Genomic DNA, 26,947 nt, shown 5'->3' on the forward strand with positions numbered 1-26,947 from the left:
CACTCGTGTAGCGAGCCAAAGTATGAAATGGATCCAACCCACACTCGTGTAGCGAGCCATAGTATGATATGGATGCAACCAACACTCGTGTAGCGAGCCATAGTATGATATTGATCCAACCCACACTCGTGTAGCGAGCCATAGTATGTAATGGATGCAACCCGCACTCGTGTAGCGAGCCATAGTATGATATGGATCCAACCCACACTTGTTTAGCGAGCCATAGTATGACATGGATGCAACCCGCACTCGTGTAGCGAGCCATAGTATGATATGGATGCAACCCACACTCGTGTAGCGAGCCATAGTATGAAATGGATGCAACCCACACTCATGTAGCGAGGCATATTATGATATGGATGCAACCCGCACTCGTGCAGCGAGCCACGTATGTAATGGATGCAAGCCGCATTCGTGTAGCTAGCCATAGTATGACATGGATGCAACCCACACTTGTTCAGCGAGCCATAGTATGAAATGGATCCAGCCAACACTCGTGTAGCGAGCCATAGTATGATATGGATCCAACCCACACTCGTGTTGCGAGCCATAGTATGATATGGATGCAACCCACACTTGTTCAGCGAGCCATAGTATGAAATGGATGCAACCCACACTTATGTAGCGAGGCATATTATGATATGGATGCAACCCGCACTCGTGCAGCGAGCCACGTATGTAATGAATGCAACCAACACTCGTGTAGCGAGCCATAGTATGATAGGAATGGGAGCAATCCACATTCGTTGAAAGAGCCATAGTTTGATATGGATGAAAACCACATTCGTGTAGCGAGCCATAGTATTTAAAGGATGCAACCCACACTCGTGTAGCGAGCGACAGTAGGCTATGGATGCTACCTACACTCGTGTAGCGAGCCACTGAATGATAGGGATGGGAGCAGCCCACATCCGTGTGGCGAGGGAGAAACCTTTGAACACTGCATCTCTGTATTCACTTCCTGACATCATCATCGAAAAATTCGTTGGGTCATCGGGTGAAACGTGAAACTGTTACTAAGAGACTCTAGTGCAGAGATGAAGTACTTAGTATTTATGTCTTGTTGATCATACAGGAATAGAAACAGGGTACCCTATTCCAGTGTGATAACACAGTACATACTGTACATAACTCATCGTGTTACCCAGTGATATATTTGTAGATGATCTAGATAGACGTGTTCGACTTCGATCACAACAGGCAGTGTTTGTATCCCAGGCACTTGGAGGATATACACGACATGTGTAACCTAATGGTCAATTGTTCGCTCTGACGTCATCAATGACAGTTGCATACTTATAATCTTCGAGCCATTGAGTATAATACCAAAAATGCTTGTTTTTTTGTCTGATATAACTCTCGCCTTTTGAGCTAGCCGTCAAATCAGGCGTACAGCCGCCTATACCAATAAAGCAACAAAACCCTTTCCATATGCAATAGATATATCTGAATATAGCAAAGGAATTGTACAATTCCAATCTTATCGTGAGCGTGTGTTTATGAATCACAATCAAATAGTGATGATACCAGGTGATCGCGAAAAGGCGAGGGTATCCTTCCCCACCGTTGGCATCTGTTACAAACACATGCAAAGGCAAGTCAATTGTTCACCTGAAAAAAAACATGGGTTAATATGGTACAAGTCTAAATAGGGAATTGCACTGGACATCATTGTTGGCACTGATGCGTGAAATTTGGAAACGTTGTCCTCATGCCTACCATAAAACTTTTGTTGTAACCATGATCAAAGAACTTCTGAGGAAGAGTCGTATGAGCTCTTTGAAATCTTGGTCGAAAAAGCATGCTCGATTGTATCTCAAAAGTTCTGTATCTTAATGCAAGGATCTAAATATGAAACATATGAGGCGGTCTCACTGGTCTCCTTTATTTCTAATTCAGACGTGTAAATCAGTGGAAGGGAATTGGCTACTAGTATTTGATTGTTATTGCAGCCTAGCTGCATGATCAAATGAACTTCACACCTTATGTTTATGTAATGTATACTACAAAGCCATACGTTACATGGGTTCAGTTGATCAACTGCCTTCTTATCTCATCAACATTATAACAAATAAAATGTCTTTTTTTTCTTCCAGTGGGATCTCATATGTGACCAGAATATTCTCAAGTCCATTATCACATCAGTTCAAATGGCCGGGGTGTTCTTTGGGGCACTGTTTGGCGGACAGTCTGCTGACGTCCTAGGTCGGAAGTGGACTTACTTCATCAGCCTGGTCCTTCAAAGTGGATTCAACCTGGTGGCAGCATTCTCCGTCAACTGGCAGATGTTTACAGCGTTGCGTTTTCTCATCGGGATGACGATTGGCTCTCTTCTGGTTGTAAGCTACCCGTATTTCATGGAGTTCATTGGAAGGAAATGGAGACCAATTGCATCGGCAATGCCAGTCTGGGTAACGGGTGTATGTGTATTTGCCCTGTCCAGCTGGTTGAGGCCTGACTGGTCTGATCAACACATCATAGCGGCTGCCCTTCATCTACCCTTCTTCGCCGGATGGTTGTAAGTATCCCGGTATCCCGAAATTAATGGTGATATATGGTGATTGCCAATGTTCAAATCCAAAAAGTCTCATTTACGTTCTGCATTATTCAAAATATGTTTAGATAACCATCTAATAGTCACCAATGGAGATTCGGTTCCTCGTGCAAAATAAACGGTATACATCTCCTCCCACATTCCACGATTCTGAATACATCATGGATTCCTATCACAAAGTAATGACACAAGGTGTTCGCTTAAAGATAAAGGGATCCTGCCCTACCGGTGACTCTCATCAAAAGCACACGCCTGTGAAGTAAACATGGGGTAAAACACGAGAACATATGATACAAGTCAAAATGGGGAATTTCATCGAACATCCTTTTCGTCACTCATGCATCAAATTTTGAAAGTCCTTCAATTGTCCACCACAAAACCCCTTGGAAGATTTACCTTGGCCTTCAATGTTGGAACAAGGATTAAAGAACCTCTGAGCAAGAGTCGTGTGATGCTCTTTGAAATCTTGGTCGGAAAAGCATGCTCAATTGTATCTCAAAAGTTGCGAAATGTGTACATCAAAGGGTTGAGCTGCTGGAATATCGCTCAACAAAGAGCACGCTGTTTAATCCCATCTGTGCACCGTGACCTCACACTGCTCGACAGGTTCATAATGCCATCATGATGTATGGTGTTCGAATCCTGGATTAGAGATGGTTTCGGATACCCCTCCCAGCTCTAAGAAATACTTCAAACAAACGCAGTAAGCAGCCAGCAAGTCTTTAACCGCACCTGTCTGATAGGGTACCTTGTATACGCCTATTGTAAGTAGATAGGGGACCGATACAACCCCGTCAACGTCAAGACTGGCAGTCACCTCCAGTTAGGATTAGAGCCTAGCTACAAAATGCAGAAGTCTGTATCCGACTGACCAATCACAGACTTGTTCTTAGCACAATCAGCACACAGACACATGTAGAGCCGAGGTGCGAGGTGCGAATACTCCACGACTCGTCCAAAATTGCATATAACAGGATTGCATTTCCTGCTTTCATTGGTTGGGGTATGTATATTTGACACATAGTATATTGTTATATCAACTTTAAAGTAGCAGTTGTCTTAATGTAGACGATTAAGAATATCCATGTTCAGAGCTCACACATACACTTCTTTCTCCTTCAAACTCGCGCCTGCTTGTACAGTCTTTCAAATTGAGATTATTGCAAGATTCCACAGAAAAGATATTGTGATTTACTTCATCCCAAGATTGCATATAACTGCACCGCCACCAAACTGCACTCCAGCATCATCCGGAAAACGATAATGGCACCGCCAGTTAACAGGCATAAACTGGTCGTCGTTCCAGGCTGATAGATGACAATGGAATGTACATTCAATTTGTCATGACGTCACAGGTAGAAGTCGGTGAATTGGCTTTAAGAACAGTACGGGTAGCACACACAACTACTTATATATTAACAGTGGGGAAGCAGCCTTGACGTGGATAAATCTAGAAATAAAGCTGCCGGCGACACTGACATGACTTAAGAAACCTGTTACGCATGTCAAGGTCAACAATGTACAAGCCTGCCCCGGGGTTGTGACCCCGGGACTATCGACATGTGCAACTGGACCACGGGCTTGGTAACCCAATCCCAATCTCAGCGACGTCAACACGTGTCAGCACCTGCTCTTAATATCACCCTTGAGCATCCCAATGTTTCTAGCACGATGTTCAAGGCTTAGTTTCTCTAGTCATCTGCTAACTGAGTTTGGAATGTGTGCCCATATCTCGTTTTTAACGTGCACAAAATGAGTATTTGTTGTGTTCAGGTGTGACTCATTGTAACAATGAACGCAAGACAAGTAGTGACAATTTTGATCAGTGTTGAGCTGTTTCTATATAATTTATCCTTCTTCCCATATTGTTTCCATTATTAATGTCAAACATGTTCATCATCATTTGGTGTCAGACAACTTAAGGGTTGGGTATTTTCATTTTTTGTTTTCGAAAAGGAAGGCTTTCGCTCTACCAGTCTCAACCTTATTCGTTAAAAATATTATCTTGAAAATATAGCTAATGGTTTCAACATCCATTTTTTAGTTTTACTGATTTAATTCCATCGACACTGCCAGCTTTGTCCCAGAGAGTCTGCGCTGGTTGGCTGTAAAAGGGCGGACCGATGAAGCTGAGAAAGTCGTGGATCAGATGAGTCGATACAATAAAAGAGAGAAGCCCACCAACACACTGCAGCTGCTGAAACAAGTGGCAGAAGAGGAACAGAAATTGAGGGCGTCTGGCAGCAGGTACACGTACCTAGACATCTACAGGGGCTGGAGCATCTGCTGGAAGTCTCTCGTCATTCAGTTCATCTGGTGAGTATAGAAGTGGATCAGGTATGGGAGGGGGTAGGTACTATTCTGTTTATCTTGGGATATGGAGATTGAGTTATGAAACGGAACACATGTGTTGAGTGAAGAGAAGATGCCAAAATTTACAAATACTTGGCATTGTGTGACGAAATACCCAAGCGGTTCTATGTTAGACCAGTTTAATTACACGGGATGGATATGGAAAAAGCCAAAGAGTCGAATAACTTCGACAAGCCTTGTCTATAAGCATCAAAGATGAGGGCAAGTTCCCCCTCGGAAGAAGCTGACGCGCGTAATATCATGGAAATATTGTTCACAGATGTGTAAAATTACTCAAAAATGAAGGGGAATGCCTTTCTTCCCGATTGTGATCTGCATTTTATCTCAGGTGTCGTTTTGTTGGTGAAGTTTTATAAAAGGAAATTACACAATAATTTGTCCTACAGGATGTGCATGTCGCTGGTGTACTATGGGATATCATTCGGTGCAGGGAGACTCGCAGGCAACCTGTATCTGAACATCTTCCTTCTGGGAGTGGTGGAAGTGCCAGCCACTGTGATGACGTTCTTCATGAACAACAAGTAAGAGAAATCTGTCATGAAAACTATGACTTGATTATTTGCAAAACGCTGTCAAAAAGCTGGAATATTGCGGAGTTCGGCGTTGAATAACAAGAAACTACGTCACACGTGTGGCGTGCAAAGTCCACCTCGTTTTATTTGTTTCAGTATTGACATTTTATGATAGGTTGGTTGCATGGTTTGTTGTTTAACACCGCACTCCGTAATATTCCAGCTATATGACGGCGGTTTGTTAATAATCGAGTCTGGACCGTACTATCCAGTGATTAATATCATGAGCATCGATCCACGCAATTGGGATCGATGACATGATATTTTAAGAGCCAAAGCATATCAAACAATTCAAATTTAGATGCCAAGTAAAGGATCAGTTTGGTTACCAGATACATTGGAGAAAGGTAAAGGTCCAAGTTTACACTATGAATAAACCTCACAACTGAGTTATGTACAACCAGTACTGATATTGCAAACAAAAGGTATACAAAATAGAAATGCTTATTTCACCATTCTGTCCAGAGGTACGTAATATCGTATGTTGTATTTTTCTTTTGTGTTCAAATAAAAGCGGCAAACACTTTCCATATTCATAAGAAATCTCGAACAAAAGCAGAGTCGATTGTATGATTCCGACTACATCATGAGCATGTGTTCACTATCAAATAATAATGATAACAGGTGTTTGCGAAGAGGTGAGCGTAACAGTTGGCACCCTTCACAAACACATGCCAAAGCAAGTCATTTGTTTACCTGAAAAACATGGGGACATACGGTACAAATCAAAATAGGGAATTGCATCTGAAATCATTGATGTCATTGATGCGTCACATGAAGAAATGTCTACCATAATTACTTTTTACTTTACTGAGGTCTTGAACTTTTGAGCTAGAGTCGCCTGACGCTTTTTGAAATCTTGGTGGCCTAGCATGATCGATTGTACCCCTGAAGTTATATAAACACGAAAGCCTCGAGCTGCAGGAATATTGCTTGACATGATGGGAAAGTTGGCTTTTGGAACGTTGAGTGAGTGAGTGAGTGAGTGAGTTTAATTAAAGTCACGTCGGCAATATTTCAGCCATAATGTGACTTGAAAGAGTTGGACAAGATTAATAAAAAACTGTCGACGAAGGACAGTAGAATAACTAGCAATATATCACAGATTGACTTAAAACTAGTTGTAGAACATTAAAACTATTTGAACAGTTGGATACGACACAATATAAAAATGGGGCTATAGATCACCAGCAACAAGGTTAAGGTCACCATACTAGGGACCAAGGGGACTTACTGTACCTCTGCTACCTGCATGGTTCCCCAGCAGGATTTACACCTTTACCCAAGTTACCGGTGATAGTTTCAAGTTTAGCCAGAGATTAAAATCAACAAATATTCTGCAGTTAAAATAGAGGTAGATATAAATATACATTGAAAGAGGTGGTCTTACATACCCTCTCAGGGGGACAATAATTTTACGCTACGTCAACCCCCGTCAAGGGCATAGCCACGAACAATCTCTGTTAATAATCATACACTACCGATTCATAAAATACATATCAAAATTTGTGAACTAGTTCAATATCTTTTAGAAAGTTAAGGATTAAATATGAATTAACATTGTTAAAAAGGTCCTTAACTGTTTTGACACTGAAATATTGATCCCTTGTGATGGAAAAATCGATACAGTCAAGCAGGACATGCCCGACTGTGATTCTTTCATCACAAGGGATGCAAAACGGAGGATCCTCACCTTTCAATAGATAATCATGCGTATATCTGCTGTGGCCAATACGACATCGTCGCATAACGACCTCATCAAATCTGGACTGACAACCCAAGTAGGTGTAACCAATATTGGGTTGAATGGCATGTAATTTATTGTCTACTTTGGTGTCCCACTTCTGTTGCATTAGATCACGGATGTAAGATCTTATTGCAGGTTTCAAATCACTATATGGTAGCAGAAGTGGTGTCACAGACTTGTTGAGCGCCGCCTTTGCAGCAGCATCGGCCATGGTATTTCCAGATATGCCCACATGGCTCGGCAACCAACAAAATACGATGTCGCATTGGCCAGTTGAAAGATCATTGTATAGTTCTAAAATATGTAAAATAATCGGATGAGTAGAAGATACCTTAGTTAATGCCTGAAGACAAGAAAGAGAATCCGAAAAAATGATGAACTGTTTACATGAAGACTGTCGTTGAATATATACCAAGGCTGTAAGGATAGCATTGGCCTCAGCAGTGAAAATAGAGCTATTGTCTGGTATTCTAGACGATATAATCTTGGATCCAACGACAGTGGCACTTGCTACTTTGCCACCGTCCTTGGATCCATCAGTAAAAATTGAACGGTGAGTGTCATATTTGCTTCTCAGTTGTAAATATTCCTGTTGATATACTAGTTGATTTGTGTCAGATTTTAGAAAGCGTGTCAGTGAAATGTCTACTTCTGGCCTCACCAACTGCCAGGGAGGAGTAGACAAAAGCCGGGAAGGAGAGATAAGATCCAGATCTAGATTTGCATCAGTAATATGGGATTTGAGCCGGATTCCAAGTGGAGGGATCAGTTTCGGTTTCTTCTGAAATAGATTTTCATACAGGGGATTGAAAACGGAGTCATAAGCAGGATTAGAGGGGTTCGAACGTAATTTAGTAACATATTGAAGAGACAATTTAATACGGCAGTGTTTTAAAGAAGGTTCATCAGCCTCGACATAGAGGCTGTCAACCGGAGAAGTTCGAAAAGCACCAAGACAAAGTCTTAATCCTTGATGGTGGATTGAATCCAGTTTTTTTAAATTACTCTTACAAGCTCCAGCATACACAATGGAGCCATAGTCCAGCTTAGAGCGAATAAGAGATCTGTATAAGTGAAGAAGGGTTTTCTGATCCCCTCCCCACTTTGAGTTTGAGACGACTTTTAGCAAATCTAAGGCCTTCAGGCATTTTGTCTTTAGATATTTAATATGTGGCAAAAAAGTTAGATGATGGTCGAAAATTAATCCTAAAAATTTGGCTTCTTTTACAATCTTGATTGGAGTGCCATCTAAAAAGAGTTCAGGATCTTTATGAGGTTTATATTTCCGACAAAAATGGATACAATTGGTCTTGGTCTGTGAGAACTTAAAGCCATTCTCAAGACACCATTTATGAATTTTATTAAGACACAACTGTAATTGGCGTTCAATAGTACGCATATTTTTACCACGACATGAGATATTAAAATCATCCACAAACAAAGACCCATCAATTGAGTCATTTAATACTTTAGATAAACTATTTATTTTTATGCTAAACAATGTAACAGACAAAATACTGCCTTGTGGAACCCCCTGATCCTGATTATAATGATCAGACAGGGTTGATCCAACACGAACTTGAAATTGTCTGTCCGTTAAAAACTGCGATATAAAATGAGGCAAACGGCCTCTGAAACCGAAGTCGTGTAAATCTTTTAAAATACCATGTTTCCATGTTGTATCATAAGCTTTTTCAAGATCAAAAAAGATTGATACAGCATGCTGGCTATTTACAATGGAATTTTTAATGAATGATTCTAAACGAACCAGATGGTCAAGAGTACTTCGATTTTTGCGGAAACCACATTGAATATTGGTAATAAGATTATTGGTTTCTAAAAACCATACCAAACGGTTATTGACCATGCGTTCCATGGTTTTACAAACACAGCTAGTCAACGAAATAGGTCGATAGTTAGATGGATCAGTATGATCCCGGCCAGGTTTCGGTATAGGGATAACAATGGCATTGTGCCAGGAAGGAGGAAAGTGTCCAGTTGTCCAAATATGATCAAAAATATTTAGAAGTGTTTCTAGACATGGATTGGGTAAATGTTTAAGGAGCTGATAGTGGATATTATCAGCTCCTGTTGCGGTATCACGAGCTTGCGTTAGGGCAGTATTGAGCTCATGTAGTGAAAATACTTCATTGTAGTCTTCACCATTATCCGAATTAAAGTTAATAGTTTTCTTTTCTTGTTGATTTTTATATTTCTGAAATTTAGGATTATAATTGGCTGATGAAGAGTGTTTGGCTAAAGTTTCACCCAACTTATTTGCGATGTCTACTTTGTCAGTAAGTAGACCATGACCATCTTTAAGATGATGAACGCCAGAATTTGAACCCTTCCCTTTGATTCTTTGTACCATGTTCCACACCTTTGTCATTGGTGTACGGGAATTAATCTTTGATACAAAGTTTCTCCAAGACTGTCGCCGATTTTGTTTGAACGTACGTCGAGCCTTGGCACCATTTATTTTTACATTATTGAAATTGTGAACTGTAGGGTGACGGCGAAAGTATTTTTCAGCCTTCCTCCTATTCTTCCTAGCCTGTTTGCAATCATCTGTAAACCATGGTTTACGAATGTGTGGTTTAACAGAGGACTTAGGAATAGTTACATCAGCAATATTATTCAGCGTGTCCGTGAATAACTGAAGAGGATCAGGGACGTTAATGAAAATGTCAGATGTCAATTTGTCAGTACAAAGTGTCTGAAATAATGGCCAGTTGGCCCTTTTAAAATTCCACCTTGACACAGGTGGCTCATTATTCGGGTTAATAGCAGAAAGTATCGTTGGGAAATGGTCGCTTCCACATAGATCATTGTGGACTGACCACTCAAATTCGTTATATACATTTGGATCTGTGAGTGACAAATCAAGAGCAGAATAAGTTCCAGTAGCGGGATGTAGATATGTGTCTGATCCATCATTATATATGCATAAATTATTATTTGAAATGAAGTCTTCCAGGAGTTTCCCTTTGTTGTTTGTATCTCTGCTACCCCACAGAGGGTTATGCCCATTCAGGTCACCCATAATGACACAGGGTCTTGGGAGCTGATCAAACAAATCCTGAAGATCAGACTGCTGAAGAGGAGACGATGGTGAAATGTATAAAGAGCAAAGTGTGAAAGTTATATGTAAAGACAGACGGACAGCAACAGCTTGAAGGTTGCATTTAAGAGGGACGGGGCTATGGATGACATCCTGCCTCACCAAAATGGAAGCGCCACCTGTTGCCTTGTCACCTGGAGGTGAAAACGAATGATACGAATTGTACTGACGAAAATCAAATTTATCTGTATTTTTCAGGTAGGTTTCTTGTAAGCAAAAAGCTGATGGTTTAAAATCTTGTGATAATAACTGTAGATCATTGAAATTGTTCCTAAGTCCTCTGCAATTCCATTGTATTAAATTGGTGGCTCCACTCATGGAGGTTCAACTGGGAGACGTGAACGAGTAGAAGGAACATTCCCATGTACTGGGAGAGAAGGAGTGACCTCCATGTCCAATGGTTCATAAGAATTATGAACCGCTACAGGGCACGCGTCAGGAGAAGGCTCCTCCAAGTGCTGGAGTGCTCTGGCCTTTCTCCTCATTTGCTTTTTGGTCTGTTTTTTAGATAGATGGGCTTCGCCCTGAACTGATTCGATTTCCGTTATAATTTCTGGTTCAGTTGGTTGAATATGCGAAGTTTGCAAGTTTTCCGTTTGAGACGAAGACGTCGTTGTTGATGGCTTATCCGGAGACAATTTAGGTGCGTCATCAATGATGATCTGGTCATTGTGGACCCAAGAGATTTCAGTTTGACAATGAGTGGATCTCATGGTGATTTTGTGACCTTGACTCGGAGAAGAGACTGCAGCTGAATATAATTTATTTGAAGTGGTCTGAGAGGGAACAAGGAGTTTTTTAGCATCAGAGTAGGAAATGTTATTTGTATGTTTGATTTTTAGTATTTTCGATTCATGATCGAAAATCGGGCATGATTTGGATGACGACAAGTGCTCACCGCTGCAGTTAGCACATTTGATCTCATTTGTGCACTCTGTGCCCTCATGAGGACCACTGTAACGGGAGCATCTTGTCTTGGCCGTGCAAGATTTGGCCCCGTGACCGAAGTGTTGACACTTGAAACACCGGAGTGGATTTGGAACATAAACCTCCACTCCGATGTTAAAGTATCCAGCTTTTATTGATGATGGAACAGTAGATGTTGAAAATGTGAAAAGATATGTCTGAGTTTTTAATATATTTCCATCTTCTGTTTTGCGTGTGAATCGCTTGACAGCGGTGACACCCTGATGCTTAAGTTCTGCTGCAATCTCTTCTTCTGTCATTTCTGAAAGACATCGTGCTCGATCACGCACGATACCACGACTAGAATTCAATGTCCTGTGCACTGAGACAGCAACCTGCGTGTTAACAAACTGCTGGAGACCCAGCAAGTTGATAGATTGCTGTCTCCGTGCACATTCCACAAGTATGGAACCAGAACGAAGACGTGTAACGTTCTTCACTTCACCACAAGTACTTTGGATGCCCTTTGATATGGCAAACGGATTAAGTTTTAAAGGAGTTTCATCGACTGATGCGATAACAATGAACCGTGGCCAAGAATCTGCAACAATAGGCGAAACCTCATCGTCAGACGAAACAGAATCGACATGACGACGTTTGTTTGCTTTGAAAGAACCAGGGGATTTGTTGTGAGACATGGTGTGAGTATGTAATTCGACATCTCTGCTCCCCACCCGCCATCGAGTGTCAACAAGGACGATGCTGCAGAGGAAACCAATCTACAACACCAGGGTTACAAAGGTGTTATACTCAAGCAATATAAACATAGGTAGCTATTTTTGACAAACAGAAGTTAAAGTCAGGCTGGTTCGGCCCTTGACAGTAATCTGAAGTCACATAGAACCTAGAGGTTGATATATAGCCAGATTGGCCCATGAGCCACCGCCTTCTGGCGTAAGACTCTAGGCAATTTTTCAATACAAAATTGATAATTCACACAAATTATGTACGGCCAAGACCAAAATATACATAAAAATACAACACACGTGTGCATATACAATATTACGCACAGGGCCTGGCATGACCAGCCGATTGATAAGACCGGGCCCATCTTACCACCCGTCTAGGCGAAGTAAGGGTCGAAGTAGTGTGTTGGGCAAAGGAACACAGTTCCAGGAACCAGTGCCCTCAACTACCAGAATCCCGTCCTCCGCCGACACAGGGACGCAACCCACGGCAAACGGGCTGCCCACTTTGGTCGCCTCATACGACCAGCAATGGGGTGCTGTGGAAATATTCTACCCCAGTTCCACACGGGGGAAGAGCTATTAGCTCTACCCAGCACTCACCACGAGGAGGTTGCCCTTCACGAGTGCCTTTGGAACGTTGAATTCATCACTCTTGTTATACAATCTTGTAGAGAGTGTTATCAGTGCTCTGGATCTTTATGCATTGATCGATATGTATGAAACAGAATAACTATGCATTGGAGATTATGCCTATGTATTTAAGTACATGTTATATGGAAGCGACACAGTGAGTAAAAGACACATGTAATGCTTCTATGGAAAGTTTAAAATAATACAGACAAATTGACTTAATGTGAGAAGACATCCCCCTGTGATGTATAGCAAAGACGTTCCCAACTGTAAAGAAACCCATGGACATCGGTTATTTTTGCATAGACCATGATTTATAATTGGGATACCGGACAGTTTTTGATGAAAATGTTTATCCCTTTGTCTTCATGGAATAACTTCTTAGTTTATGTTTATAGATTTGGCAGAAGATGGACGGCTTTCATTTTCTTTGCTGCAGCCACTGTCGGTTCCTTTGGTGTTTGCATCGTCGCTAGAACAGGTGTGTAATCAAAACTTTTACTCCAATACCAAACATTTCAGCGTGTATATCTGATGGCACCTCCATAGAAGGTCGCATCAGCTGAACCCTCAGAGAACTCTGACTGCACAGTCTAAAGGACGGATGAGTTGTTCAGCTTTCTAAGACAACAAGATGCTGGGTTAATCGTCTTTTGAAATGATCAAGAGAATTCGCTCTGTACTTTTTAAATCCAGCATAATGTTTTTTTAAACTAAACTGTAGTTTTATCCATATGTAAAGAAAAGTGTAAAGACCAACGTCCTACTGTTAAATGCGATCGTAATTTAAACAAAACGGAACGCAAATAGTGACTCCTATTCCACTATTCTCATGAAACATTTAAAACAATAGACACAACTTTAATAACCATTCACAGTTTCCGGTTCTATGCCAGTGTACTAACACCATAAATACCATGTCTTCCGTACACATTGCGTTCTTCCTCTGCATGTTCAATATAGTCAATTCCGTTAATGTGTTCTAGTCGCTAAAGATGACCAAGGGATCATTATCAACGTCTTGGCTATGGTGGCCAAACTCGGTGTTGGTGCTGCTTGGTGTGTTATTCAGTTGTTGTCAAGTGAGACGTACCCGACTGTCACAAGGTAAATTGAATAGTGGGATCTCCCCCATCATTACAAATAGGAGTACATGTACCGGCTTATCCCACCTTCACAGGTTGGGGAACAATATGGCGGTTTATCAAACATTCACAATAAAGAACGTATTATAAGAACTTATCCCCCTCTCATTATAGTATTACGGCCGTGAAGATCCGGGATAGAATAAGTCTTCAGGAACACATTCTTGCCGTAACAGGTGTGCTTGTAGTAAGAGGCGACCAACGGTATCGGGTGGTCAGTCTCGCTTGGTTGATGCATGTCATCAATCCCAATTGCGTAGATCGATGCTCATGATGTCAATCACTGGATTGTGTAGTTCATACTCGATCATGTACAGACCCCCGTCATAAAGCTGTAATACTGCTGAGTGCGACGTTAAACAACAAACAAACAAAATCACATGGTATTGTAAATTTTGCTGATCTCTCTCAAAGGGGTTTTCAGGTTAGCATAGGTAAGAGCTCGAGGCGACTGGACGTTTCCCCTCGTTACACTCACACAACTGCAAGAATGCACTTGACAGTTATTAGTTTGTGCATAGATGCTTTTACGTTTTTGTTTTATCTATTCTTTTCAGAAATTTGGGTTATGGTGCGGCTAATACAGCGGCTCGCATTGGCGGAATACTTGCTCCATACATCTTTGCAACGGTAGGTTCATTGTGTTGGGATTCATCGTTTTTTAGGATGGTATCGTTAGCTGTGAATGTAGGCATAACATGAGACGAACTTGTGATGCAAACTTGACATGAGAAAGTGTTTCGTTGATCTTTGTTCTGATGAACATACTTGGGCACCGGCAATGTATTGACCCACACCAGATACATCCAAACGTGCATCGTCGAGCTAAAATGACAGCATGCGTCAGGATGCCATTTCAACAAAGGATTCCTCTGCAATCTAGTCCTACCTAACATATCAACCCAAACAATGTTCTCTCTTACCAACCTCAGATAAATTAGGCTGATATAGATATATTTTAATAGAAAGTCATGACTTTGTCTGCAGTTCCCCGTGTAAATACATTTATCGCTACTTAATAGAATGTTCATTTTATGAAACTGCATGGAAGATAATGTTTGTTATCTGAAATTTGTAAAACCAAGCTAGTCACTGGTGTATCAGTATTGTTAAATGGGAGTTCCAATCGCAGTTACAACGAAAATGTACAGTTATATCAACCACACTAATAGATTCAAGTATATGTGAAACCCTGTTTCCTGCTGCTTGTCTCTGTATAGACTCTGCCTTCAGTGGGTGTCTCTTGTGTTATTGCATAACTCTAATCATGTACATATTTAGGTTGGTTGGTTGGTTGGTTGTTTAACGCCGCACTCAGCAATATTCCAGCTATATGACGGCGGTCTGTAAATAATCGAGTCTGGACAAGACAATCCAGTGATTGACATCATGAGCATCGATCCACGCAATTGGGAACGATGACATGCATCAACCAAGTCAGCGAGCTTGACCACCCGATCCCGTTAGTCGCCTTTTACGACAAGCATAGGTTGGTACATATTTAGGGCGTGGAGTATGACTATGCCCTATACATCTAATTGTAAATAAAATCAATCCAAACTAATCTACTTTTTTAACTATTCTACTTGTCTAGGATGGGGTCTTAATTTGAGAAGCTTCTCGATAACATCCGATGAAGGTCAAGGTCACCAAGACCATGTAAAGCATTGAATAATTGATTTTAATCCATGATAACACACAAAATAATATCACTTTCTTTTATACTTACCATGTGAAAAGGCCATGTCAAATGTCTAGGTCATTCACACATTGGTTGAGTGAGTGAGTGAGTTAAAATTTAAAGTCACATCGGCAGTATTTCAGCCATATCGTTCAAGAAGAAGACTATTATTAGCGTATGATTATACACGTTGCCAAACAAACACACGTTCACAGAACACTTTCCATATCAATGTTCATTACATGTATCGTTTAATTCTCAATGCTGTGGATTATATTAAACAAACGAATACATATCTTACAGCTTCACTGTGATGTGTCATCACCACACCTGCACATACAATATACGATTCCTTGCGTGTCCTTTGTATGAACTGTTGAGGGGTGTGGATGTGAACTGTCCAATAAAACCTCATTTGATAATTATGTACAACGTTATGTCCACAGGGAGGAGATGGTGATATCGTGGTGCCTTTCGTCATTGTTGGATCAACCATGGCCGCCTGTGGAGTGTTATCTCTGATCCTGAAGGAGACGGGGGGTAAACCCCTCGCCGACACCATTGGGGGCCAATTGAACTCATGTGGGGATGTGCAGATGGTGGTGACAGCAGCTGACGTGGAAAAGACGAAGCTGTAAACACACTGGCTCAAACAAACCGGCCACAATCCGATGGACAGACTCAAAAGAAACAAATATCTAACTTTTCATATCCAGTGAGAGAGAGAGAGTGTGTTAATTGTACTACATGACGACAGTCTGAAATAATTTAAGTTTGGACCAGACAATCAAGTGATTGACTACATGAGCATCAATCCACGCAATTTGGATATGACGACATGCATCAACCAAGTAAGCAAGACTGACCGCCCGATCTCGTTAGTCGCCCATCACCACAAGTCGCCTTTTAGAACAAGCATAGGTTGCTGAAGACCTATTCTAACTAGGATCTTCGCTGGTTGCCATGTCCAGCAATGGCGTATCACAGGTTATAGCACCTGTAAACCTCAGTGACAGTCACTGACTCTAACACAATTATTTTTACACACCACAATCAAAATCTTGCAAAGTATCCAAAACGTGTTTTGTTGGTGAGCATAAAGGAACCAGTTTTCTACTGACAGCCAGACTTGGTATTACACTCTTCAAAAAAAGTAACGCACAGGTAGATTTTAAGTAAATTTATTGTAAATAAATCATGGCTATACATCTCCTCGGCACTGACTGGATAGGTGTACAAATTCTGTCCTGCGGAATTCTGCGCCCTTCTGCTTGCAACGAGCTGGCCAGTTGTGGCAGTGTCTTCGGCGTGTTCTCACGTTGACGTACACGTCCATCGAATTCAAGTCAGAGGTGTTCGATTTGGTTGAGATCTTGAGAACTCGACTGTCAGGGCAAGACGTTGATGTTGGCATTATGTAGGTAGTCTACAGTGACACAGCTGTGTGCGGTGGAGCGTTGTCCTGTTGAAACAGCTCCCTCTGGCGGTAAATGATTGGAAGAAGGTGAGGTTGTAGAATTTGATTGATGTAGAGATTTTTTGTCATATTCCCGTGAACCACAACCAAGTCAGATGTCGTGGTATAGGATATGACACCCCACACCATGACGCTGCCGCCACCGAATTGTCGAATTCAGGTATACAATGAGGGGCAAAACCTCATTTCGATGACGATAAACATATTGTCTTCCATCTCGCCGGTGAAGAAGCAATTGTGATTCATCGCTAAACCACACTCGTCTCCAGTTTCTTAAATTCCAAGGCTATAGGGTATGACACCAACGCAAGCGTCGCTGTCGATGGATCTGTTGCAAAAACAGGGACGATGATTGGTCTTCTGGTCTGATTCCAGCCTCGCAAATATGGTTCCTGGCAGTCTGGTGTGATATCCTCCTCAAACCAGGGATGCGTCCTGCAGTCTCTGTGGCTGTAACGATCTTGCTCAGGGGTGGTAACTCTTGTTCGGCCAGTTCTCTCGGATGGTCTGCAGTGGAATTGAACTGTGTGTATCGCTCACAAAGGAGGCAAATGGTTCTGTGGTGGACGTTGAAGCTGCCTTCAACGGAAGACTGCGATTCCTCTCTTTGGATACGTCCTATGGCGATGTTCCGATGTGCCGATTCTCGGCATTTTTAACTTGAGAAATATTTACATTTGAATGACATTTTTGTCAATTTTTGGCTCATGCTTGCCTTTTGATAACCACTATCACGAGTTACGAATGCCATAACATGCACAGGCATTTCAGGCCACCAACATTTTCAAATAAGATATATCCAATTTACATACCGGATTTTTTTATTTCGTTAGGTTCAATGAACTACACACTACTTGTGCGTTTCATATTTTGAAGAACGTTGATGATTTGCCTGAATAAGAAAGTGTTTTAACTACTTTCAAGCGTTGTCTATAGGTTATGGAGTCGAGCCACAACCAATGCCCTAAAGTGTGCACATATAGCCAGGATAACAATTAAATTACAATGGTTTTAATAAATATAACACTGCATAACTCGCCAATTCACGAGTATATAAACCCTTGGAGCCCTCCGGGTGAGGCCCAGAACAACCCATTCTTATCATAAGAGGCGGCTAACTGGATGGGGTTGTCAGGCAAGGTAACTTGCTTTGTTTGCATGTCATCGTATCCAATTTGCGTGGAGAGATGCTCATTATGTCAGTCACTGGACTATCTGGCCTAGAATAGAGTATGTACAGACAGTCATTATATACACCGTTGAGAAAAAGAAATGCTTCCACTCAGTTTATTCTATGATATGTTTGATATCAATTGAAAATATCTTTTCCTAGCATTATTGTATCCGAAAAATGAACTGTACTGGCACTTGGTCAGCACTCAAAGAATACTTTCACTTGGTTTTATTTTGAACTATATAATTTGATTTTTAAACTTAATTATTTTTTTTAAAAAAACATTCGCGTCATACTTATCTGCTGATGGGTATCTCTTATCTTTGACATTTGCATTATTCGGCACAACTTTAAAACATTAAAAAATGTAGAGGTGATTGGGTTGCAAATTCATTTCTCACCACAACTTTCATTGAACTATAATTTCTTTTGGCATACAAATTTCCCACCCAACAGATAACTTTTTGAAAACCATGTTGCAGGAATGAGTGATGGTTAAATAATTAAATTTGACAGTTCTTTCAATTTTCCATAACATAATAAAGAAACTCGCTTTTGTTTCTTTTGCCACTCACTTGACAGCGACAATAAACAACGAACCAAAGTATTTGGGTTTTTTTAAAATGAGATACATAAACGATTCACACAGCTACTTTTCAAATGATACAGAAACAATTTCACATCTCTTCTTCAATAATAAAGCTCGATCTGGTTCACTATGGAAAACTGGCTTTCGAAAGGGGATATTATCACATATTTTATAAGGATATACGCTACAGAATACCAATATAGTTAAGACAATAATAATATTAATTTTATTCGTTTAATATAAGTTACTGTGACAACATTCTGAGAAATCCAGCTGGAGATTACTAAGTACTACCTGCTCACAAAGCATACAGCAATAGCTAAACTTATAACATTGGATACTTCAACAGTCATTGGCCAAGCTGTCATTTACACTTTTCTTTCTGTATTACTCTATTAACTTTTAAGCGTGCGCAAATGTGACACGTGACAACAAAGGTATAAACAATTTTATATATTTAGAGCTTATAGCGGGCTGGTCAAAAAGTTCTAAGCCTGACTAACTTTCAACTGTGGGCCATAACAAAGTGAACTTATCAATGTAGTACATTGTTTGAATAGTTCATTGCAAGTGTATTTGGTCTGTTGAGGCCGTTTGTATAAAAGTGATACACTGTTGAACATGACAGGGGTCCAAATGGACACAGAAATGGAAAAGAATGAGTACCGAGCAGTCAGTATTCAGAAGTTTTTTACTTTCGAGAAAAATACTCTCCAAGAAATTCATGACCGGATGGCTACAGTGTATGGGAATAAGTGCCCTAGCTATTTAATGTTTAACGTTTTGTAGCTATGTTTAAGGCCTTGATGATGACGACCCTATGCCTCGACGTACTTCAACTTCCATCAATGGAGATTCAATCAAGGAGAAAGAAAAATGTATACTGTCAGATAGACGTACTACCATTGCTAAACACGAAGAAGACACATGTCTAAGCCATGGATCCATTGACACTATTATTCATGAACATTTTCATATGAATAAGATATCCGTTCCTGGTGTGCCAAAACTTCTAAATTCTGATCTAAAGGGAAAAACCCTGACATTGCCAAGGACAATTTAGAGCTAACTGAGGAGAGTGTCGTCAAATTCAAAAAGAGATCAGTAAGGGGTGATGAAAAAATGGTCTACCATTATGATCCCGAGGCGTCAATGCATCGAATGGCACCATTCCACTTCTCCGACACCAAAGAAATTCAAGTCCTCAAGATCAGTAAAGAAACTTATGGCCAGTATTTTCTGGGATGAAAGGGAGTGTTCCTTGTTGATTAGAGACTCTATCAAAGAAAAGCGGTGGAATGCTGACTCCTGGAGTTCTTCTACTTCGTGACAATGCCTCTTCTCACACCTCTCGACTTGCAAAGGCTGCTGTGCGACAATGTGGGTCCGAAGAGCTTCCTCACCCTCAACACTCGCCAGACCTGGCACCAAGTGAATTCTGCCTGTTTCCTAAACTTAAAGAACACCTTCGTGGAACGTGCTATGGCGACAACAAAGACCTCAAAATTGACAGGAATGGGTTTTTCAGGGTGGCTTCAGAAAACTGCTTCCTGACTGGAATTGAAAAGATTCACTAGCGATAATTGAAGTGTATTGAAAAGATTATGTCGAAATCTAAAATTAAAAACACTTTCACGAGTGTTGGTTTTGTTTCTTAGGCTAAGAACTTGTTTACCAGCCCTCGTACATGTAGTGCCGAATGGTCAAACTCCATATGACAATGAAATTCACACATTAGTTTCCTCTTTGCATATGAATCACTCTGACCTTTTAGCGAACACCTGGTATCATAACTATATGCTATAGTCGGAATCGTACAATCGACTCGAGAGTTCTTATGAATATGGAAAGGGTTTTGTAGCTTTTATTTCTAATACTCAAGAAGTAATGTGAATATATTGCTGCACGCTTATCTTAATCATTAGATGTTTATTTATCGTGTTACAAGATCGTGAATGTAAACAGAATTATGATTTTATGTACAGTAGAGATAGTTTACATATGGGGTCGTTATCTTCATGCCTCCAACAGATTCGTCAGCTGAAGTGATGTCAGTACAATCTAGAAACATGTCACATAGGTCATTTTCAGGAAATGTGTTACCAAATAAAAAATATATATTCATGTTTTTTTAAGTGGATATAATAGAATCACTCTTGGTCTACGTATTGCAACAGGAACACATGAGCCATGTGGTTAAAATGCCTTTTTCAGAGAGAGTGAGTGAGTTATAATTTTACATCGCATCGGCAATATTGCAGCCATATCGCGATGAGAACAAATTGATTATATTAAAATTTCTGTTGTCAAAGGACAGTAAAACAGTAAGGTAATTATCAGTGGAGACAGAAAACTTACCTGAGCAATAGTAAAAAAAGACGTTTTCAATTCAGTTATTAGAAAGTAAAACCTGGCTAGAGAGCACTGGCGACTAAAGCTAGACCACCTAACTGGGGATCATGGGGACTTACAGTGCTTTTGCTTCCTGCATGATTCCCAGCAGGATTGATGCCATCACTTTGGTCACTAGTGGTTGTATGAAATATCAACCAATATTAAAAAACAAAACACAATCAAGGAATTACCTTTTAGGTATTTTATATGTGGAAGGAAAGTTAAGTGGTTATCAAAAATAAGTCCCAAGAACTTGGCTCCTTAACAACTTTGATAGGAGTGCCATTCAGAAATAGTTCAGGGTCCTTATGTGGCTTATATTTTCTGCAGAAATGTATACAATTAGTTTTTGATTTGGAAAATTTAAACCCGTTTTCTAGACACCACTTGTGAATTTTATTAAGACATAATTGTAATTGCCTTTCTATTGTGCGCATTTTTTTACCACGACAAGATAGATTAAAATCATCCACAAAAAGTGATCCATCAAATGAATCATTTAAAACTTTTGACAAACTGTTAATTTTTATACTGAATAAAGTGACAGACAAAATACTGCCTTGTGGGACACCCTGATCCTGATTATAATGATCAGACAGGGTTGTACCCACTCGGACTTGAAATTGCCTGTCTGTTAAAAACAGGGATATAAAATGAGGCAGACGGCCTCTTAATCCAAAATCATGAAGATCTTTTAAAATACCATGTTTCCATGTTGTATCGTAAGCTTTTTCTAAATCAAAAAAGATCGATACAGCATGTTGTCTGTTTACAATGGAATTTTTAATGATTCGGGCAAGTGTTTCAGTAGCTGATGCAGCAGCAGCAGCATAAGATTGTTTGGATGAAGGTGTCCGGCTATCAAAGAGTTTTTTGGCATCGAAGTAACTGATGTTGTTTTGACATTTGATTGTCAAAATGTCTTTTTCACGTGTCCAAAAAGGGCAGGATTTAGATGATACTACATGTTGACCCTTACAATTTGTACATTTCAGGTCTGCTGTACAGCCTGAACCATCATGATTTCCACCACAACGGTGGCAAACAGTCGGACGATCACATGATTTGGAGCCGTGCCCAAACTTCTGACATTTGTAACATCGGAGCGGATTGGGGACATACACCTCCACTCCCATGTTAAAATAGCCTGCCTTAATAGATTGTGGAATTGTTGGAAGAGAAGTGAGCGAGTATGGTTTTACGCCGCTTTTAGCAATATTCCAGCAATATCACGGCGGGGGACACCAGAAATGGGCTTCACACATTGTACCCATGTCGGGAATCGAACCCCGGTCTTCGGCATGACGAGCGAACGCTTTAACCACCAGGCTACCCGACCGCCCCACTGGAAGAGAAAAGGAGAACAAATAAGTATTGGTTGGAACGATATTTTCACCATCTTTTCTATTGAAACGTTTCACTGATGTGACACTTTGTCCTTTGAGTTCTTCCAAAATGTCTTCTTCTGACATTTCTGCCAGGCAACTCGAATTCAACGTTCTGTGTTCGGAAACAACAACTTCCGTGTTAGCAAAGCTAGTACATTTTAAAAGATTAATAGCCTGCTGTCTCCGTGCACACTCCACCAAAAGAGAGCCGCTCCGGAGCCGTGAAACATTCTTCACCTCACCACAAATCCCTTCAATGGCTTTAGATATGGCAAAGGGATTGATTTTCAAAGATAGTTGATTTTGTGATTCCACTACGATAAACCGAGCCCAAGAATTTGAATTTTGTGAAATAGATACATCGTCGTCAGATGAGAAAATCTCAGCTTCTAGACGTCTCTTCTTGTCATTGCGGTTTGAACCAGATATATAGTGAGCCATGATGAAATAAATGTATTCAGCACCCCTGCTTCCCACCCACCACGGGGTGCTACAAAGAGCGATGTTTTCCTGCACCGGATCTCCAGCATGCAAACATCAGGGATACAGAGGTGTTATACTCCAGTAAGAACAACATGAATAGCTGTATTTGTCTATCAAATAAAATGTCAGGCTGGTTCGGCCCATGGCAAGAAATTGAAGACATACAGAACTCAGAGGTCGAAAGTACCAGATTGGCCCATGAGCCGACGCCTTCTGGCGTAAGACTCTAGGCAATTTATTCAATCAAAAATTGAGAATTCACACAAGTAATGCACGGCCAAGTCCAAAATATACATTAAAATACAACACAGGTGTGCATACACAATATTACGCACAGGGCTTGGCATGACCAGCCGATTGATAAGACCGGGCCCATCTTACCACCCGTCTAGGCGAAGTAAGGGTCAAAGTAGTGTGTTGGGCAAAGGAACACAGTTCCTGGAACCAGTGCCCTCAACTACCAGACTCCCGTCCTCCGCCGACACAGGGACGCAACCCACGGCAAACAGGTTGCCCAATTTTGTCGCCTCATACGACAAGCAATGGGGTGCTGTGGAAATATTCTGCCCCGGTTCCACACGGGGGAAGAGCGATTAGCATTACCCAGCACTCACCACGAGGAGGTTGCTCTTCAAGAAAGCCTTTAAGGGAGAAGTCGTAACCTTTTAAAGGGCCAAAACGCCATTGGAAGACCGATAAGCAGTAAGCCCCGTCGAATGAATGGATGTTTGACAAAACGTTGCATTACACCACAACGATTATCATCCAACTATTACTAGAAACTACTATTTTTTACAATTTTGGAACTTCTAAGTTATTTAAGGACTGACTGACCGACTTTTGTAAGCTGTGCGGATTCATCAGTTTACACATCAGTTTTTCAGATTAATACCTCCATGAACTGAAAAAAATACACCGTCAATGCTTGTGATTTTAATTCGAAAACATGTTTTATCTACAATAGTTTAACCAAAAACAGGTGTATATGTCAAAGCAGACAAAAATGAACACATTGATAAACATTCCAGGTGTGGGAATACATAGTGTACATGTGGCGTGACATGAATCAGGTGATTGTTTAATTTATGCACATAACTTGACACGCCTAAAAATTCTGTAGACAATCAACGGAGAGTAGGATCAAAACAATGTTCATAGGGCCTGTCAAATCTAGGCAAGAGGCGAAAAGAAGTGCAACAGTCAGACTGTAACGAACGGGAAGAAATATGACCGGGAGAAGGCGGCTGTTTCAAATCGCATGGTCAGCTACCTCCAGATTCAAACATTAGTTCCCTGAGAACGGGAAGACACGGTTGAAAAAATACTAGATCTCTAGTTAGAAATGAAATCTGAAGACATGAAAGTTGTGAAACCGAGGCGAGCGGGGCAAAACAGGCGTGCGAGCCTGCACGTTTGCTGTTTCATTCCTTCTCGGCCTTCGGTCTCAAAATGCATGAATTTCGCTAAATGTCCTGTGCATGAATCTCGATACTCTTAAGCATAAAGGGAATTGCCTCGAATATAGTTTTGGGATTCCCCTACATTCTGTAGTAACAATAGTAGTCCGCCTCGGTGGGCGTTGCTTATTTTTTTACATTCATTGGGAATGAATGAATGCAATAAAACGTGACCAATGCAGCTAATCGGAATGCAAGAATATCAATGAACACAACGAAAATTTAATTATAGTCCCCCTGAGAGGGAATTTAAGACCACCTCTTTCAAAGTATATTTATATCTAACTCTAATTTAACTGCAGAGGGGGCACGGGTGGCCCAGTCTTCTAAGGCGCCGTGATTCGCTGTGCAGAGCTGCCTCCCTTGGGCACGCCAGAAACCTATGATTGTTGGTTCGAATCCCGGTTCGTCCCGATTATGTTTCTAGGTTTGTCAGCACCATACCCGTACTCGTTGGTTCACCGAAGCGGTAAACGTCTGAGACCTGCATCACTTCGGGCTTTCCTCCCACATTAAGCTGAAACGCCACGACATAACTGGAACACTGTTAGAAGCGGCGTTCAACCAACCTCACACACTCACTTTAAGTGCAGAATATTTGTTCACATTAATTCTCTGGCTAAACTCGCAACAATCGCCAGTAACTTAGGGAAGTGTAAATCCTGCTGGGGAACCATGCAGGTAGCTGAGGTACCGTAAGTCCCCTTGGTCCCCAGTATGGTGATTTTAACCTTGTTGCTGGCGATCTATAGCCCCATTTTCATATTCTGTCGTACCCAAATAATCCGATATTTTAAATGTTTTACAACTAGTTTTAAGTCAGTGTGTGATATATTGCTAGTTACTATACTGTCCTTCGTCGACAGTTTTATAATATAATATTGTATAACTTGTTCAAGTCACATGATGGCTGAAATATTGCCGACGTGACTTTAAATCTAACTCACTCAATCACTAATGTGAAAGCTTTTCAAGTCTTGGTCGCGAGGTTTTACAATTTGTCAAAACCTTATCATAGGTTTTGAAATGCTCTTTTCAAAACTTAGGTTTTCATAGGTTTTGAAGAAACCTAATTTTCTACTGACTCTTTCTGCCTAAGGTTCATAATCTAATAAAATCTGTCATCTTGAAAAACTCATACAACCCAAAACATGGGGATATTATGGAACGAAACTGGTCACGAAGATAATACGAAATTAAAATTTGCTTTACCTTATGTACTTTCTCACAGCAGCCCCTAAATGTATGATCAAAATATATTAGACAAGATGAAAGTCAAAATATGCTGTTCCCAATGACACCTGTGGAACGTATATCAAATAAAGCACAACAGATGAGTTCATAGGTATCAGGCTTGCTATCAAGGTTCAGATAACGCCACTGGAAGTCTGATTTGATGAAACATTACCTTGATATCGCCTGAGATGGCAGTGATGTGTTGGCGGAACTTCAGGAAGACTCCTAACAGATTCAGATTCTTTATTCTCCGGCACCCGTGAAGAGCAACCTCCTCGTGGTGAGTGCTGGGTAACGCTAATAGCTCTTCCCCCGTGTGGAACCGGGGCAGAATATTTCCACAGCACCCCATTGCTGGTCGTAAGAGGCGACCAAAGTGGGCAGCCCGTTTGCCGTGGGTTGCGTCCCTGTGTCGGCGGAGGACGGGAGTCTGGTAGTTGAGGGCACTGGTTCCTGGAACTGTGTTCCTTTGCCCAACACACTACTTCGACCCTTACTTCGCCTAGACGGGTGGTAAGATGGGCCCGGTCTTATCAATCGGCTGGTCATGCCAGGCCCTGTGCGTAATATTGTGTATGCACACCTGTGTTGTATTTTAATGTATATTTTGGTCTTGGCCGTGCATTACTTGTGTGAATTCTCCAATTTGAATTGAATAAATTGCCTAGAGTCTTACGCCAGAAGGCGGTGGCTCATGGGCCAATCTGGTGATGTTGACCTCTGTATTCTGTATGTCTCCAGTTTCTTGTCATGGACTGAACCTGCCTGGCACTATATCTGGTAGATAAATATAGCTATTCACGTCATATTTGCTGGAGTATAACATCCCTGTATCCCTGGTGTTGTAGACTGGCTTCCACTGCTCACCGTCCTTGTTGACACTCAATGGCGGGTGGGGAGCAGGGATGCTGAAACTGATACTTACAACATGTTTCTAAATCTGCACTCTGGTTCTTCAAAAACAAACAAGCGTAGGCATACAGATTCTGTCTCATCTGATGAAGATGTCTCTCCCCAAGTGGCCGATTCTTGGCCTAGGTTCATCATCATTTCATCTGCTGATGGCTCTCCTTTAAAGCTCCATCCTTTTGTCATCTCCAAGGGAATCCAAAGTACCTGTGGGGAAGTCAAGAATGTCACACGTCTTAGTTCTGGCTCAATCCTTGTTGAATGTGCACGGAGACAACAATCCGTTAATCTGCTGGGTCTCCAGCAGTTTGTTAACACAAAGGTTGTTGTCTCAGTGCACAAGACACTGAATTCTTGCAGAG

The 26,947-nt window shown here is 41.1% G+C and overlaps 1 protein-coding gene across 2 annotated transcripts in view; it reads left to right on the forward strand.

Moving 5' to 3' along the window:
• Positions 1–18,397, forward strand: part of LOC139448087 (organic cation transporter protein-like) — a 37,829-nt gene extending 19,432 nt beyond the window's left edge. For both annotated transcript variants that reach the window (XM_071229600.1, XM_071229599.1), the window contains exons 4-10: positions 2,097–2,518; positions 4,631–4,870; positions 5,314–5,448; positions 13,051–13,133; positions 13,639–13,759; positions 14,355–14,427; positions 15,925–18,397. In XM_071229600.1, the coding sequence (XP_071085701.1) occupies positions 2,097–2,518; positions 4,631–4,870; positions 5,314–5,448; positions 13,051–13,133; positions 13,639–13,759; positions 14,355–14,427; positions 15,925–16,116 (1,266 nt within the window). In that variant the 3' untranslated portion in view covers positions 16,117–18,397. The remainder of the gene's footprint in view (positions 1–2,096; positions 2,519–4,630; positions 4,871–5,313; positions 5,449–13,050; positions 13,134–13,638; positions 13,760–14,354; positions 14,428–15,924) is intronic.
• The last annotated feature ends 8,550 nt before the right edge of the window (positions 18,398–26,947 follow it).

Source organism: Haliotis cracherodii, unplaced genomic scaffold (genome assembly GCF_022045235.1).
Source record: "Haliotis cracherodii isolate W230 unplaced genomic scaffold, xgHalCrac1.p SCAF_7, whole genome shotgun sequence".
In the NCBI taxonomy this organism is placed as follows: Eukaryota; Metazoa; Mollusca; class Gastropoda; order Lepetellida; family Haliotidae; genus Haliotis; species Haliotis cracherodii.